A 12627-nucleotide genomic window follows, 5' to 3' on the forward strand; every position below is an offset into this window, starting at 1 on the left:
GGGAAACAGGCCACAAGCTAAAGGTGTTTCATATGTTAAAGGAGGCTAGCCTCCACTCCTGCTGCCTTTCCTTGAGACCTTTAAATAGTGGCTACATCTAGGGAATAGCCATGAGCTTGGAGAACATGGAGAACCTCCACACTTCTCTGCAAGGCACCTCATCATAACTGCTTTCCCTTTCTTGACCATGGGCTCCAGGGTGGCAGGATCCTAGCCTGCTAGCAGGGAATAGTGGGTACAAGAGCAAAGAAAGACGCCCATCCTCAGCTCTTTTGTGGGGAGGAAGCTGAGGCCCCTCAGATCTCTGTTCCAGGCTGAGGCATCTGCTTGCCAAGGCTCCTCTTCCTTACCTTGATTTTCTCCACTACCCCTTCCCACCCAGGCCTGTCTCGGCATTTCACCCCAGGCAGCTCTACCTCTATCCCCAAGGCCTAATCAAGATGTCACCATAGGCTCCCACTGTCCAAGTCGCCGTCTTTGCTTAGCAACACCAAACACCCTTTCCCATCCTCCGCAAGTATAAGGAGGAACGCCCCCTCCCCCGCTACACACACACACACACACACACACACACACACACACACACAGCCCCCATCCTCTCCATCTCCTCAGGCTTGGGAGTAGTTACTGAATTGGCTCCCTAGCCCCAGCACCCCCCTTCCTCCCTCCACTAGCCGCCTTCTGCCTGAACTTACATTATCCTTCCCTTGCCGGTGAGACCCTGGGGTGCGAACGCGGCCGCCGCCTTGGAAACGGCGAGGGAGTGCGGGTGGTGTATGCATGTCTGCGTCTCAGTGGCAGGCAGGGGTGAGCCCAGCCACTCACCTTCCAGGAAGCGTGGATTCCTGGAAGTGAGGGGAACCGCCGTCATTTCGCAGGCAGCAGCAGCGGCACGGTGAGCAGAGGCCCACGGCTGCAGCCAGCAAGAGCAGCTCAGCCCAGGGTGTATGTGTGTTGAGTGTGTGTGTGTGTGTGTGTGTGTGTGAGAGAGAGAGAGAGAGAGGGAGAGAGGGAGAGAAGGAGAGGGGAGAGCACGCTTGGATGTGCTTGGGGAGGGGGCTGGAGAGAATGTATATGTGTATACAGTGGGGGAGATGCTAGGCTACAGCATCCCTTTTCCAAGACAGTGAAGGGGGTGGGTGGTGGGTGTGTGCACAGGGAGGGAAAGGCAGATGCTGTTGCCCCTCGTGCCCAGCAGACAAAGAGGAACTGCACAACAAATGCCTGAGAGAGGCAAGAGTGTGTGCAAGAGAGAGAGAGAGATGGATGGGCCTGCGGGTGGGAGGGAGAAAGGGGGGGGGCCCAGGGAAGGCCCAATCCTCTGCCAGCTGGGGAAGCCAAGGCCCCAGAGGTCATGGGGCCCAGGACACGGACAGCTTCAAGGCTCTGAGAGAGGCAGAAAGCCCCTCCCCCACCAAACTCTTTCCCTCCTCCTCCAGGAGGAAGGTTGCTCTCTAGATGTGGGGACTGACAGCCTCCTCCTTTCCAGCAGTGAGAGGGCCCAGCAGAGTCTGGTGTCAGGCTAGTGTTGCTCCGTGGCCCTGAGACCTTTCAGATCCCGGGCAAAAAGGCTGGTACGGTCTCCCCACCTCTCCCCTCTCCTGTGCCCCTGGGGCCCCAGCAGCCGAAAGCCCTGGATGAATCCGCCCTCTATCAGGACAAGGCCTCTGCTCCCTTCCCTTTCAGAGGAGCTGCTCACTGACAAACTGACCTACTTTGGAAGACTACATTTTCTGATTCCAAGAATTTGGGGGTGGGAGGGGCTGTGAAACTTCGGGCTGCCTACCCCTGAATCCCTTTCTACTAAAGTTCTCTAAAACATTTCACAGTCTCAGAAAACTTGGGGCAAGCCCTGCTCAGTCAATTAATGGCAGGAGCTGGGTTTCAGCAACTCTGTTTCCCTTGAAAGATAGGAAAATGGAGGGGGTGGTTATCTGTGCCATAAATTAATAGACTCCTGCTTATCTCCCCCTTTTCCCTGCCCCAGAAGGGAATGATCTGTACCTTTAAAAAGAGAAAAGGGGAGAAAAGATGGATTTTCTGAATCACATTCTGTGAGGAATTCAAATCTCTTGGAAGAACAGGAGAGATACCCTTTTCATCAAGTGGCCTGATGAGGGAAGGTCACCTGGCGTGGAGCAGAAGAACTATGATGGCCTGTGGAGGCCCGCAGCGTGCTTCGGGAGGGCTGCATGCTGCAGCCTTTCCCTCTGCTTCCATATGACTCTTCCAGGAGAGATGGGTCAGTGATGAGCGCAGCTATGCCCAGTCCTAAGAGGGGTACTTTTCAGGGCTAATGGTAGCCTTACTTTGACTTTCCCTTTTCCCTTTCTAAGGTAGCTGCTGACATCTAAAATTCTCAAAGTACAGAGGAGGAGTTCCTGGCCTCCACTTCCATTCAAAAACCATCCTGTGCAGAGGCCACTTCTTATCTAGGACATGCCAATCTGCTGAAAGCAGGGAAAACTTGGTTTCATAGCATGGTGAAGCAAATCACCTCCATGAGTATCCAATATTCTCCATAAACAGGTTTGAAAAGAGCTCCACGGGATTTGTAGTTTCTCATTTGCCTGCTTTATGGTAGGGACTGGATTTTATCCATCTGAGTGTTCCCCAGCACTAAAGCAGGGTCCCAAGTGTACTTGTTGCTCAGTAGTGGTTTTCTGAATAGGCTTAACTGAGCAGGAGGTAGGAGGACTGGCTCGCTCCTCACAAGGCCATGACTTTTGTTCTAATAAAGTCTCTTCCAATTAAATGAGTCTACCTGATCCCTGTCATTCTGTCAAGCATGTGGCAGATATTGAATGCCTTTACCCATTCCAACTCCTTCCCTCCTTAAACAAGAAAGGGGTCAGAGTCAACATCTTACCTTACATTACCCGGGTGTTGCCAATGACTCTCATATGTGTGTCTGACCCATCTTGCTATCTCCTTTAGTGCATGCCAATAATTCCTTCATTGGTCCTACTTTAGAGTAAAAAATAAGCTATAGGTCATTTCCACAATGGTGCTTGGGTTTCTGATAGGGATACTCATCACATCAAAACCCAGTTTTGGTTTCTATTATTTCTTTTTTTTTGAGACAGAGTCTCACTCTGTCGCCAGGCTGGAGTGCAGTGGCATGATCTCAGCTCACTGCAACCTCCGCCTCCTGGGTTCTCCTGCCTCAGCCCCCTGAGAAGTTGGGACTACAGGCGTGAGCCACCACGCCCAGATAATTTTTGTATTTTTAGTAGAGATGAGGCTTCACCATGTTGGCCAGGATGGTCCTGATCTCTTGACTTCGTGATCTGCCCACCTCGGCCTCCCAAAGTGCTGGGATTACAGGCGTGAGCCACGTGCCTGGCCTAATTTTTGTATTTTTAGTAGAGAGGGGGTTTCACCATGTTGCCCAGGCTGGTCTCGAACTCCTGACCTCAGGTGATCTGCCTGTCTCCCAAAGTGCTGGGATTACAGGCGTGAGCCACCATGCCCAGCCTTGAGTCATTATTTTAAAATGGAGACATTTCATATAAAAATTTGGATTTCTGGTATCTCTTAAAAATTTAGAAGTTTTGGCCACACTAGATACACATTCCTGCATGACAAGTTCTAGTGGACACTGAAAGCTGCTGTCCCTTTACGTGGGACATATGTTCTCCACTTCATGACAGCCCCCACCATTCTTTTCTGCTTATTATCCTAACCTTACTTCACTCATTCACATGACTACCTGGCCCTTGTAGGCCTTTGAGCTTTGAAACTTTGTGCCACTCTATCTGGATAGAACAGGATTTCATGTTTGGCTGGTGACTTCAGAGCAAAGGAGAAGGAACCACATCTTGTTTCCATCTATTTGCTTCAAATTATTCTTCTAATGATGTCTGCTCATATTCCCCTCCTATTCCCTTCCTCTATACCCCAAGAAGTCTGGAAAAGAAAATTACTATTTAGGGAATGTAAGATCACCAAAATAATTGCACACTACCAAGGGCCACCAAGCATGAGTGTTAGCTGTGTGACTAGGACATTTAGAGGCTGTGTGCCTAGGCTGAAGGCTCTCTGCTCTGCTCTACAGGAGAGTGTCTGCTTCCAGCCCCTAACAAACAGAACACACAGAAGGCATACCAGACATATAGGAGCGGCCATTGCAGTCTTCTATGTCCATTTTAAAGAGATTCTGCTGAAAGAGAAAATAGCTGCTATTAGAAGATAGCTCTGGGAAGGGAGGAGGCTTTTCTTTAATATTCTTGAGTTAGCAAGAAACCTAAAGGAGCACTTAAGCATGGTCTGATACTATCCTAAAGAAGAAAAACCTTAGCCAGGCACTGTGGTTCAACGCCTGTAATCCTAGTGCTTTGGAAAGAAGGTGGGAGGATCACTCGAGCCCAGGAGTTTGAGACCAGCCTGGGCAATATAGGGAGATCCCATCTCTACAAAATATAAAAATAAATTAGGCATCGTGGCATGTGCCTGTAGTCCCAGCTATTCAGGAGGCTGAGGTGGGAGGATCACTTGAGCCTGGAGGTCGAGGCTGCAGTGAGCTGTGATCTTACCACTGCACTCCAGCCTGGGTAACCGAGCGAGACCCTGTCTCCAAGAAAAACCTTACACTTTGTCCTGGTGAAAGACAACGTACCCTGATTTACAAACCCCAATATTTCCTCCAATTTACAACTTCTGCAGGCCTCCCCAGCCTCTGAGGTGGAAACACTATCTTAATCCAGAGTGGACCTTGATTTTGAGATTAGACCGTGTATGTAGGTGGAGGTTACACCTCATCCCTGAGGAGGCAAAGAAACAGCCCCTTAGAGGCTCTATACCTCAGTTAAAGATGGGGGTAGTATTAAGAAGCTGGGTTCAGTCATTCAAGGGATTCTGTCTTGGAGTATGTGGTGTGAGGGAGGGTGACAGGAAAAGTAGAAGATGGAGGAGAGCAGCCCACTCAGGGTTCAGTGATAAGTCCTCTACTGAAGGTGTAATAAACAAGTTAAACCTGTAAATGGTTATTCCCCACCCTCTCATCAATTACTCTACCACGCTTATTTTAAAAAAGAAAAAAGGATGGGGGCGCGGGGGGGGGGAGTCTGAGTTTAAAATGAAGGTTAATGTCTATTTGAGGGAAGGCAAGCAGTAATTGGCAGTAGAGTATTAAACAATCGGGAACTGAGAACACTTAAAAGTGATAATTTGTTGCAATGAATTATCTCTTTAGGAGCCTGTGGGAGGAGAGAAAAAAAATGTATCTGGTGGAAATTTACATACCTCCAAAATTGCGGCCGGCATGGTGGCTCACACCTGTAATTCCAGCACTTTGGGAGGCTGAGGTGGGTGGATCATTTGAAATCAGGAGTTCAAGACCAGCCTGGCCAACATGGTGAAACCCTGTCTCCACTAAAAATACAAAATTATGACCGGGCACACTGGTTCACACCTGTAATCCCAGTACTTTGGGAGGCCGAGGCGGGAGGATCACCTCAGGTCAGGAGTTCAGCCTGACCAACATGGAGAAACCCCATCTCTACTAAAAATACAAAAAAAATTAGCCAGGCATGGTGGCGCATGCCTGTAATCCCAGCTACTCGGGAGGCTGAGGCAGGAGAATCACCTGAACCCGGGAGGCGGAGGTTGCGGTGACCCAAGATCACGCCGTTGCACTCCAGCCTGGGCAACAAGAGCGAAACTCTGTCTCTTAAAAAAACAAAACAAAACAAAATTAGCTGGGCGGTAGTGGCATGAGCCTGTAATCCCAGGTACTTGGGAGGCTGAGGCAGGAGAATCGCTTGAGCCTGGGAGGTGGAGGTTGCGGTGCACCGAGATCCTGCCACTGCACTCCAGCCTGGGCGACAGAGTGAGACCCGGTCACAAAAAAAAAAAAAGAAAAGAAAAAAAAAGAAAATTGCATTCCCCACTCATCTGACGAAAACTAAACGCCCTGAGGCAGAGGCAGAAGCAAGAATGGGGCAAGGGAACAGTCTGAGCTGCTGTGGGGATTCTTGGTCTTTTTGAAGGATCTCACTGAGGCAGATGGATAAAGATTTGGTTTGCTTGTAATGGTATATTGAGAGAGGTAGGGGTGGGGGTGGGGGGGTGCAGGAAGGCACACAGAGTAAAGTATCTGTTTTCCTGCCCCCCCACCCCCACCCAATTCTTGTCTGGAGTTGAGAGACTCCTTTTGAAGGCTCATGAGAAAACCTGAAACATGGGCTTACCTTCACTTCACAAAGCAATTCTCTCTTACATTTTGTCAGAGAGATTCCTAGTATCAACCCTATTTCCCTAGGAAGCCAGGGCATGGAGAAAAAAATTATCTAAGTTTATTAACCCTCTTTTCTTGACATCCTTCCTGGGATGGACTGAACTTAGGGACTGGACCACTAGAACAAGCCACACAATAATAAGTGGTTCCTTGAAGGGTCCCTTAGGAACAATCATTAGAAGAGCCCAAGTCCACAGTTGTTAGAGAACTCAGACTCTCTGGAACTAGCCACAAAACTTGAGATAGAGATCAAAAGATAAAGGAGGGCAGTCTGGTATTGAGGGGCCCTTTCATTTCCAAATCATTAGATTCATAATTGCCCTTTGGTGTTTTTCAAAATGAATGGAAAGCTCAGGCTGGGTTTGGTGGCTCAGGCCTGTAATCTCAGCTCTTTGAGAGGGCGAGGTGGGTGGATCACCTGAGGTCAGGAGTTCGAGACCAGCCTAGCCAACGTGGTGAAACCCCATCTCTACTAAAAATACAAAAAAATTAGCTGGGTGTGGTGGTACAAACCTATAATCCCATCTACTCGGGAGGCTGAGGCAGAATTGCTTGAACCGGGGAGGTGTAGGTTGCAGTGAGCAGAGATCACGCCACTGCACTCCAGCCTGGTCAACAAAGGGAAACTCCATTTCAAAAAAAAAAAAAAAAAAAGAATGCAAAGTTCAAAGTGCCACTTGAAGCCGGGCGTGGTAGCTCACGCCTGTAATTCCAGCACTTTGGGAGGCTGAGGCGGGCGGATCACGAAGTCAGGAGTTCGAGCCCAGCCTGGCCAACATGGCAAAACCCCATCTCTACTAAAAATACAAAAATTAGCCAGGCGTGGTGGGGTGCGCCTGTAATCCCAGCTACTCAGGAGGCTGAGGCAGGAGAATTGCTTGAACCCGGGAGACAGAGGTTGCAGTGAGCCGAGATCGTGCCATTGCACTACAGCCTGGGCGACAAGAGCAAGACTCTGTCTCAAACAAAACAAAACAAGCCCACAAAGTGCCACTTGAAACTTCCCTCACACACCTCCCCATGCAGGAGAGGCAAGAGTGAGCAGGATTTTCCTGTTTTCTGCTTGGAGAAACTGAGAGAAACTGAGGCGGAGAGCAGTGAAGTTACTTGTCCCAAGGTTCATGGTGAGAATAGAACAAGAACAAGAACAAGAACACAAGTTGCCTGCCTCTCTGAGGTGTCCTCTTTCTATTAAACCTTTCAAAAGCCAGGCTACTCAAGGCCTTCATGGGTTTTCTTGCTTTTCCCTGTTTTTTTTTTTTTTTTTTTTGAGACGGAGTCTCGCTGTGTTGCCCAGGCTGGAGTGCAGTGGCATGAGTTTGGCTCCCAGGTTCAAGCAGTTCTCCTGCCTCAGCCTTCTGAGTAGCCGGGACTACTGGCATGGACCACCACACTCGGCTAATTCTTTTCCCTGGTTCTAACATCAGGTAAGTCATCTTTTCCTTTGGTGTGATCCCTGTGGGAGTGGGGTCTGTTACTTAAAAAGGAAGAACAAGTCGAGCTGGCTGTACAGGAAGAAATATGCTCATATTATTTTGTGTGTGTGTGTGTGTGTGTGTTTGTGTGCATGCAGCATGCCTAATGCCTGTGTGAATGAAGGGCTAGACAAGCACTAGGTGGGTAGAACAGGTGAAGCATAGCATTCAGCTAGCACTGGCTCAGGAAGTGTATCTCATTCTTGGACTTTTGCCCAGATGGCCCCAAAACAATTTCCAGAAAGGTCTGAAGGAGTTGTTTTCTGAACTGGACTTTCTTTCTAACAGTAAACTGAGCTTTCCTGCTTAATTGCTCTTAACGTGCTCTGTGACACATCTTGGGCAAAATCAGTACTTAGCTGTACTTAGCTGCCTCCAGCTGGGGGTTTTTGTTTGTTTGTTTCTTTTCTTTTTTTTTTTTGAGACGGAGTCTCGATCTGTCACTCAGGCTGGAGTGCAGTGGCACGATCTCAGCTCACTGCAACCTCTGCATCCCAGGTTCAAGTGATTCTCCTGCCTCAGCCTCCTGATTAGCTAGGATTACAGGCATGCGCCACCATACCCAGCTAATTTTTGTATTTTTAGTAGAGATAGGGTTTTGCCATGTTGGCCAGGCTGTTCTCGAACTCCTGACCTCAGGTAATCTGCCCGCCTCGGCCTCCCAAAGTGTTGGGATTACAGGCGTGAGCCACTGCTCCCGGCTCTCCAGCTGGTTTTAATACCAAGTTGGTAACCCTGGAAGTGAGAGGGCATTGGATTGAAACTCTGCTGTTCTCAGTCCTGGTTTTCTGTGCAAACCAGGAGCAAATCAGCAGATGTACTTTACTCTTTGCTCAAGTCTCCCTACAGCACATCCCGCCCAGCCTTCCCACTCTCTACCCCTTAAAGCACCTCCTCCCCTGCCTAACCAGCCAGGCAGATCTTAGCGTCTCCTTAGAGGAACTGGGTCAAATTAGGCAGTGCCAATTGGAGACACATTGCAGGAGGAGGAGGTATAAGGAGAGGGAAGTTAGTTACATGAGACAGTTTTGTATCAAAGATCTTGGAAGGAGATTAGCTTTAAAGTAACATAACTGTCGGCTGGGGGCGGTGGCTCACACCTGTAATCCCAGCACTCTGGGAGGCTGAGGCAGGCAGATCACTTGAAGTCAGGAGTTCAAGATCAGCTTGGCCAACGTGGCGAAACCCCATCTCTACTAACAATACAAAAATTAGCTGGGCTTGGTGGTACGTGCCTGTAGTCCCAGCTGCTTGGGAGGCTGAGGCATAAGGATCGTTTGAACCCCGGAGGCAGAGGTTGGAGTGAGCCGAGATCACGCCATTGCACTCCAGCCTGGGTGGCAGAGTGAGACTCTGTCACTAAATATATAAATAAATAAATAAAGCAACATAACCGTCACTCAGTGACGGCGGGTAGGCACATATGTACTGTAAATTCAGCTCTGAGCTGAATACAAAGCAACTAGAAACAATCAGTGTTCCAATTCAAAAGGAATATCTCTGTGAGGAGGGAGGAAACGCTGGTCATTGTAATCTCTGGAGACACAAATTTTCTTCCCTGTTCTTATTTATTTATTATATTTACTAGAGATGAGATCTCACTATGTTGTCTGGGCTGGAGTGCAGTGGCTGTTCATGGGCACAATCACAGCACACTACAGCCTCAAACTCTTGGCCTCAAGCAATCCTCCTTCCTCAGCCTAATGAGTAGTTGGGACTACAGGTGCATGTGCCACTGTGCCTAGCTCTTCCCCATTTGTTTGAATCCACTTAGCATAAACAAGAGTCCTCCATGGCCCTGGCTTTCTCCTATCAACATTACAACACATTTGAACAGGAATGGGCATCCTTTCTAGACAGAAGATTTCCCACCAGGCTCCCTGACAGGCAGCAGTGAGGGCCAATCCAGAGTCTGATTTCCAAGAGGAGGTCAGGTATCATCTACCACCCCCCTTTCCCCAGAAACATTCTCACGGCTCTAAGTATTGATGACAAAAATGTGAGAAAGTCAGGTTTTCTCTATGTGGTGGCTCTGAAAGCCTGAAATAAGATGGACATCACTAGTGATTAAAACTCTTCAAATACTCTAAAGAATCCTGTTTAATCCAGTGACACTTTAAAATTGGAATTTAGGCCGGGCATAGTGGCCCATACCTGTAATCCCAGCAGTTTGGGAGGCCAAGGCAAGAGGACTGCTTGAGGCCAGGAGTTCTAGGCCAGCCTGGGCAACACAGTGAGACACTAAAAAAAAAAAAGTAATTTAGGCCAGGTGTGGTGGCTCACGCCTGTAATCCCAGCACTTTGGGAGGCCAAGGTGGGCGGATCACCTGAGGTCAGGAGTTCGAGACCAGCCTGACCAAATGGAGAAACCCCATCTCTACTAAGAATACAAAATTAGCCAGGGGTGGTGGTTCATGCCTGTAATCCCAGCTCCTCAGGAGGCTGAGGCAGGAGAATCGCTTGAACCCAGGAGGCAGAGGTTGCAGTGAGCCGAGATCGGGCCATTGCACTCCAGACTGGGCAACAAGAACAAAACTCTGTCTCAAAAAAAAAAAAAAAAAAAAAAAGTCATTTAACACATGCTTAATGTGGCCTAGGGGGTAAAAGGTCATGAGAAGAATATTGTTGGGAAAGAGGGTGAAAGTAGAGAGAATGGCAAGGATCCATACCATGTTTTTGTTATTATTCCCAAACTATAACAGGCAGAAGTAGAAAAATTTTCTCCACTTTCCCTTAGTACCTGGGTTCTGCGGTGGAGAGCAGTAGTTATTAACAAGACAGAACTTCCCATGTGCCTTGGGTATGAGCCATTCAGGTGCTACAAGTAGAGCAAACCCACAGCATCATCCTCTACTGTCTGTGTCTTCCTGAACTGAGTGAAATCTGAGCAAAAATATGTTGAAATCACATAGCTGGCTCTGCTCTCTATCAAAGCTTTGCATAATTGAGGAGGGAGAAGACGCAAAGGGGCCAGGGAAAGGTATGGAATTAGCCACTGTCTGCAAGCCCCTTTCCAGGAAAAAGACCTAGACATCAAGCAATTTGCAGCTCTGAAATTATTTTTAGGGTCAACCTAGTGCTCTCTGAAGGAAACCCACCAACCTTACTTAGCTCAGCTCATGTGTTTGTCTTTACAGTGGAAAGGTCTGACTCATTTTTCACCAGGCTGTAGATGGTGACCTTCTGTCTACATATAATACAGTTGAAGACAGCTCAGCTTCATTATCCAAGTGCTTGGGGAGCAGTGCAGAGGGGATAAATTCCCAGGTCATCCTAGGAATGGCCAGTCTCTAAAATAAAAAGGGGTAAGAGCTGAAAACACAACACCTGGGCAGGGGGAAAATATCACCTCATTGTCTCCTTTTAGATCTCAGATGGATGCATCTTTTCTCTTGTTCTTTGCGCTTCTCTGTCCTCCCATGTAGACTGCAGAAGAGAGAGAAGGCTAAGGTTTATGAGTGGGAGAAGAAACAATCCTATCCCTCCCATGTCTCATTTCAGGACATAAGGAACTAAGGAAAAGGGCCAAACTAAACACTTTAAATCACTAGATATGATACATAGGAGATGATACTTTTTGGGGTTTTTGGGTGTACCCCCAAGTATAGCTCTCTGTTTATAGAAAGGCCTCACAAAATCACTGCTGTTCAGTGGTATGTTTGGGCAGGGGTGGAGAAAGTAGAGCAGGGAAATTCAATTTGAGTTTTATAATAATCAGTTTTAAAGCCAAAGATGCCCAAAACAGGGTTAGCACTCTCAAGTGAAGTTTGAAATTACAGGGAAGTCTCAATGAACTATTCTGACTAGGGTACAGTAGCAAAAAAAATGTAGAAGAGACAGGAACAATTGCCTTTGATTGCAATTGTGCCCAAAAGTCCCTAATACATGCTGATCAAAAAAGTTCACTGTTGTTTGGGCCAGAAAGATGTTTTCAGGCTTCTCTGCTAATAGTCTTGCTCTGATAATCCAATTTGGTAAGCCTCTCTTCTTCATGTGGAGTGTCTAGGGCACGGGTACTCCAGGAACTGAGAAATCCTGGAGCTGAAATGGAGTTGAGAGATGATCTACAATTTCCTAGTTTTTAACAGAAGAAACTAAGCCCAGAGTCACCAATCTCGTTAACAACAGAATTAGGACATGTAGAGTCCAAGTTACCATTAGAAGATTCTTTCCACTGGAACACTATATTAAATCTTGCCCCAGTTGGAAGATTTGGGCCACCCTGCTTGCCTTCTTTCTTGGGTTATTAAATGAATGGTTTTTGGGTCTGCGTCTTGCTGACCTAAATCCTTGAACTGGAAACACAGGCTTATGGATGGGAGGATAAATAATCCTCTTCCTCCTATGTCTCTTTTCAGAGATAATGGACCTGAGGAAAACACCAAACTAGATGGTCATTAAGTCTCTAAAGTAGAAACGGCCTCTTAGCTTGAGGACTACCCCAGCATAGGTATTGCATCAGAGCCTACAATGTGGATCCTCCCCGCAGCTGGACCAGGTCATTCATATCAGCACTACCCTTTCTTAGATGCTTTTGTCTGATAAACTTTGAACCTATCTCTCTGTTTCCAGAACAGAGTCCATAACTCTTCTAAGAAGAGGAAGCAAATCAAAGCCTGGAATTCAAAGCTTTCTTCAGCAGAGTCAACAGACCAATAAAGAAAGGGAGTCCCTCTGCTTGTGGCATTGTCCACACTCACAGGGTCCCACACTCTTATTTGTTCCTACAGAGTAAAACGAGGCTAGAAATACCTATCTTTCTTTTTCTTTGGTGTGTGTGTGTGTGGCGAGAGAGAGAGAGAGAGAGAGAGATGGCCAGTTGGGGAAAAAAATAATTCCTTTGTGGATACTACTGTGTGTGGGGGGGCAGGGGGTACGGTGAAAGGTGGGATAAGTTTCTCCCATGCTGGGAAG

General features: G+C 47.7%; 1 protein-coding gene across 11 annotated transcripts in view; it reads right to left on the reverse strand.

Moving 5' to 3' along the window:
- The window catches only part of IKZF4 (IKAROS family zinc finger 4), a 31693-nt gene that overhangs the window by 15801 nt on the left and 3265 nt on the right, over nt 1-12627 (reverse strand). For 2 of the 11 annotated variants that reach the window (XM_055359407.2, XM_055359406.2), the window contains exons 2-4: nt 11063-11139; nt 4108-4162; nt 2870-2967 (exon numbers count right to left, since the gene is read on the reverse strand). Coding sequence is in view for 7 of the 11 variants with exons in the window: in XM_055359401.2 (XP_055215376.1) it covers nt 696-782 (87 nt within the window). In the remaining 4 variants the exon portion in view is untranslated. Of the gene's footprint in view, nt 1-695; nt 846-2869; nt 2968-4107; nt 4163-11062; nt 11140-12627 lie in introns of those variants that run through there. The other 9 variants (XM_055359401.2, XM_031016650.3, XM_055359403.2 and 6 more) reach the window with 9 other exon arrangements.

This window comes from Gorilla gorilla, chromosome 10 (genome assembly GCF_029281585.2).
Source record: "Gorilla gorilla gorilla isolate KB3781 chromosome 10, NHGRI_mGorGor1-v2.1_pri, whole genome shotgun sequence".
Classification (NCBI taxonomy): domain Eukaryota; kingdom Metazoa; phylum Chordata; class Mammalia; order Primates; family Hominidae; genus Gorilla; species Gorilla gorilla.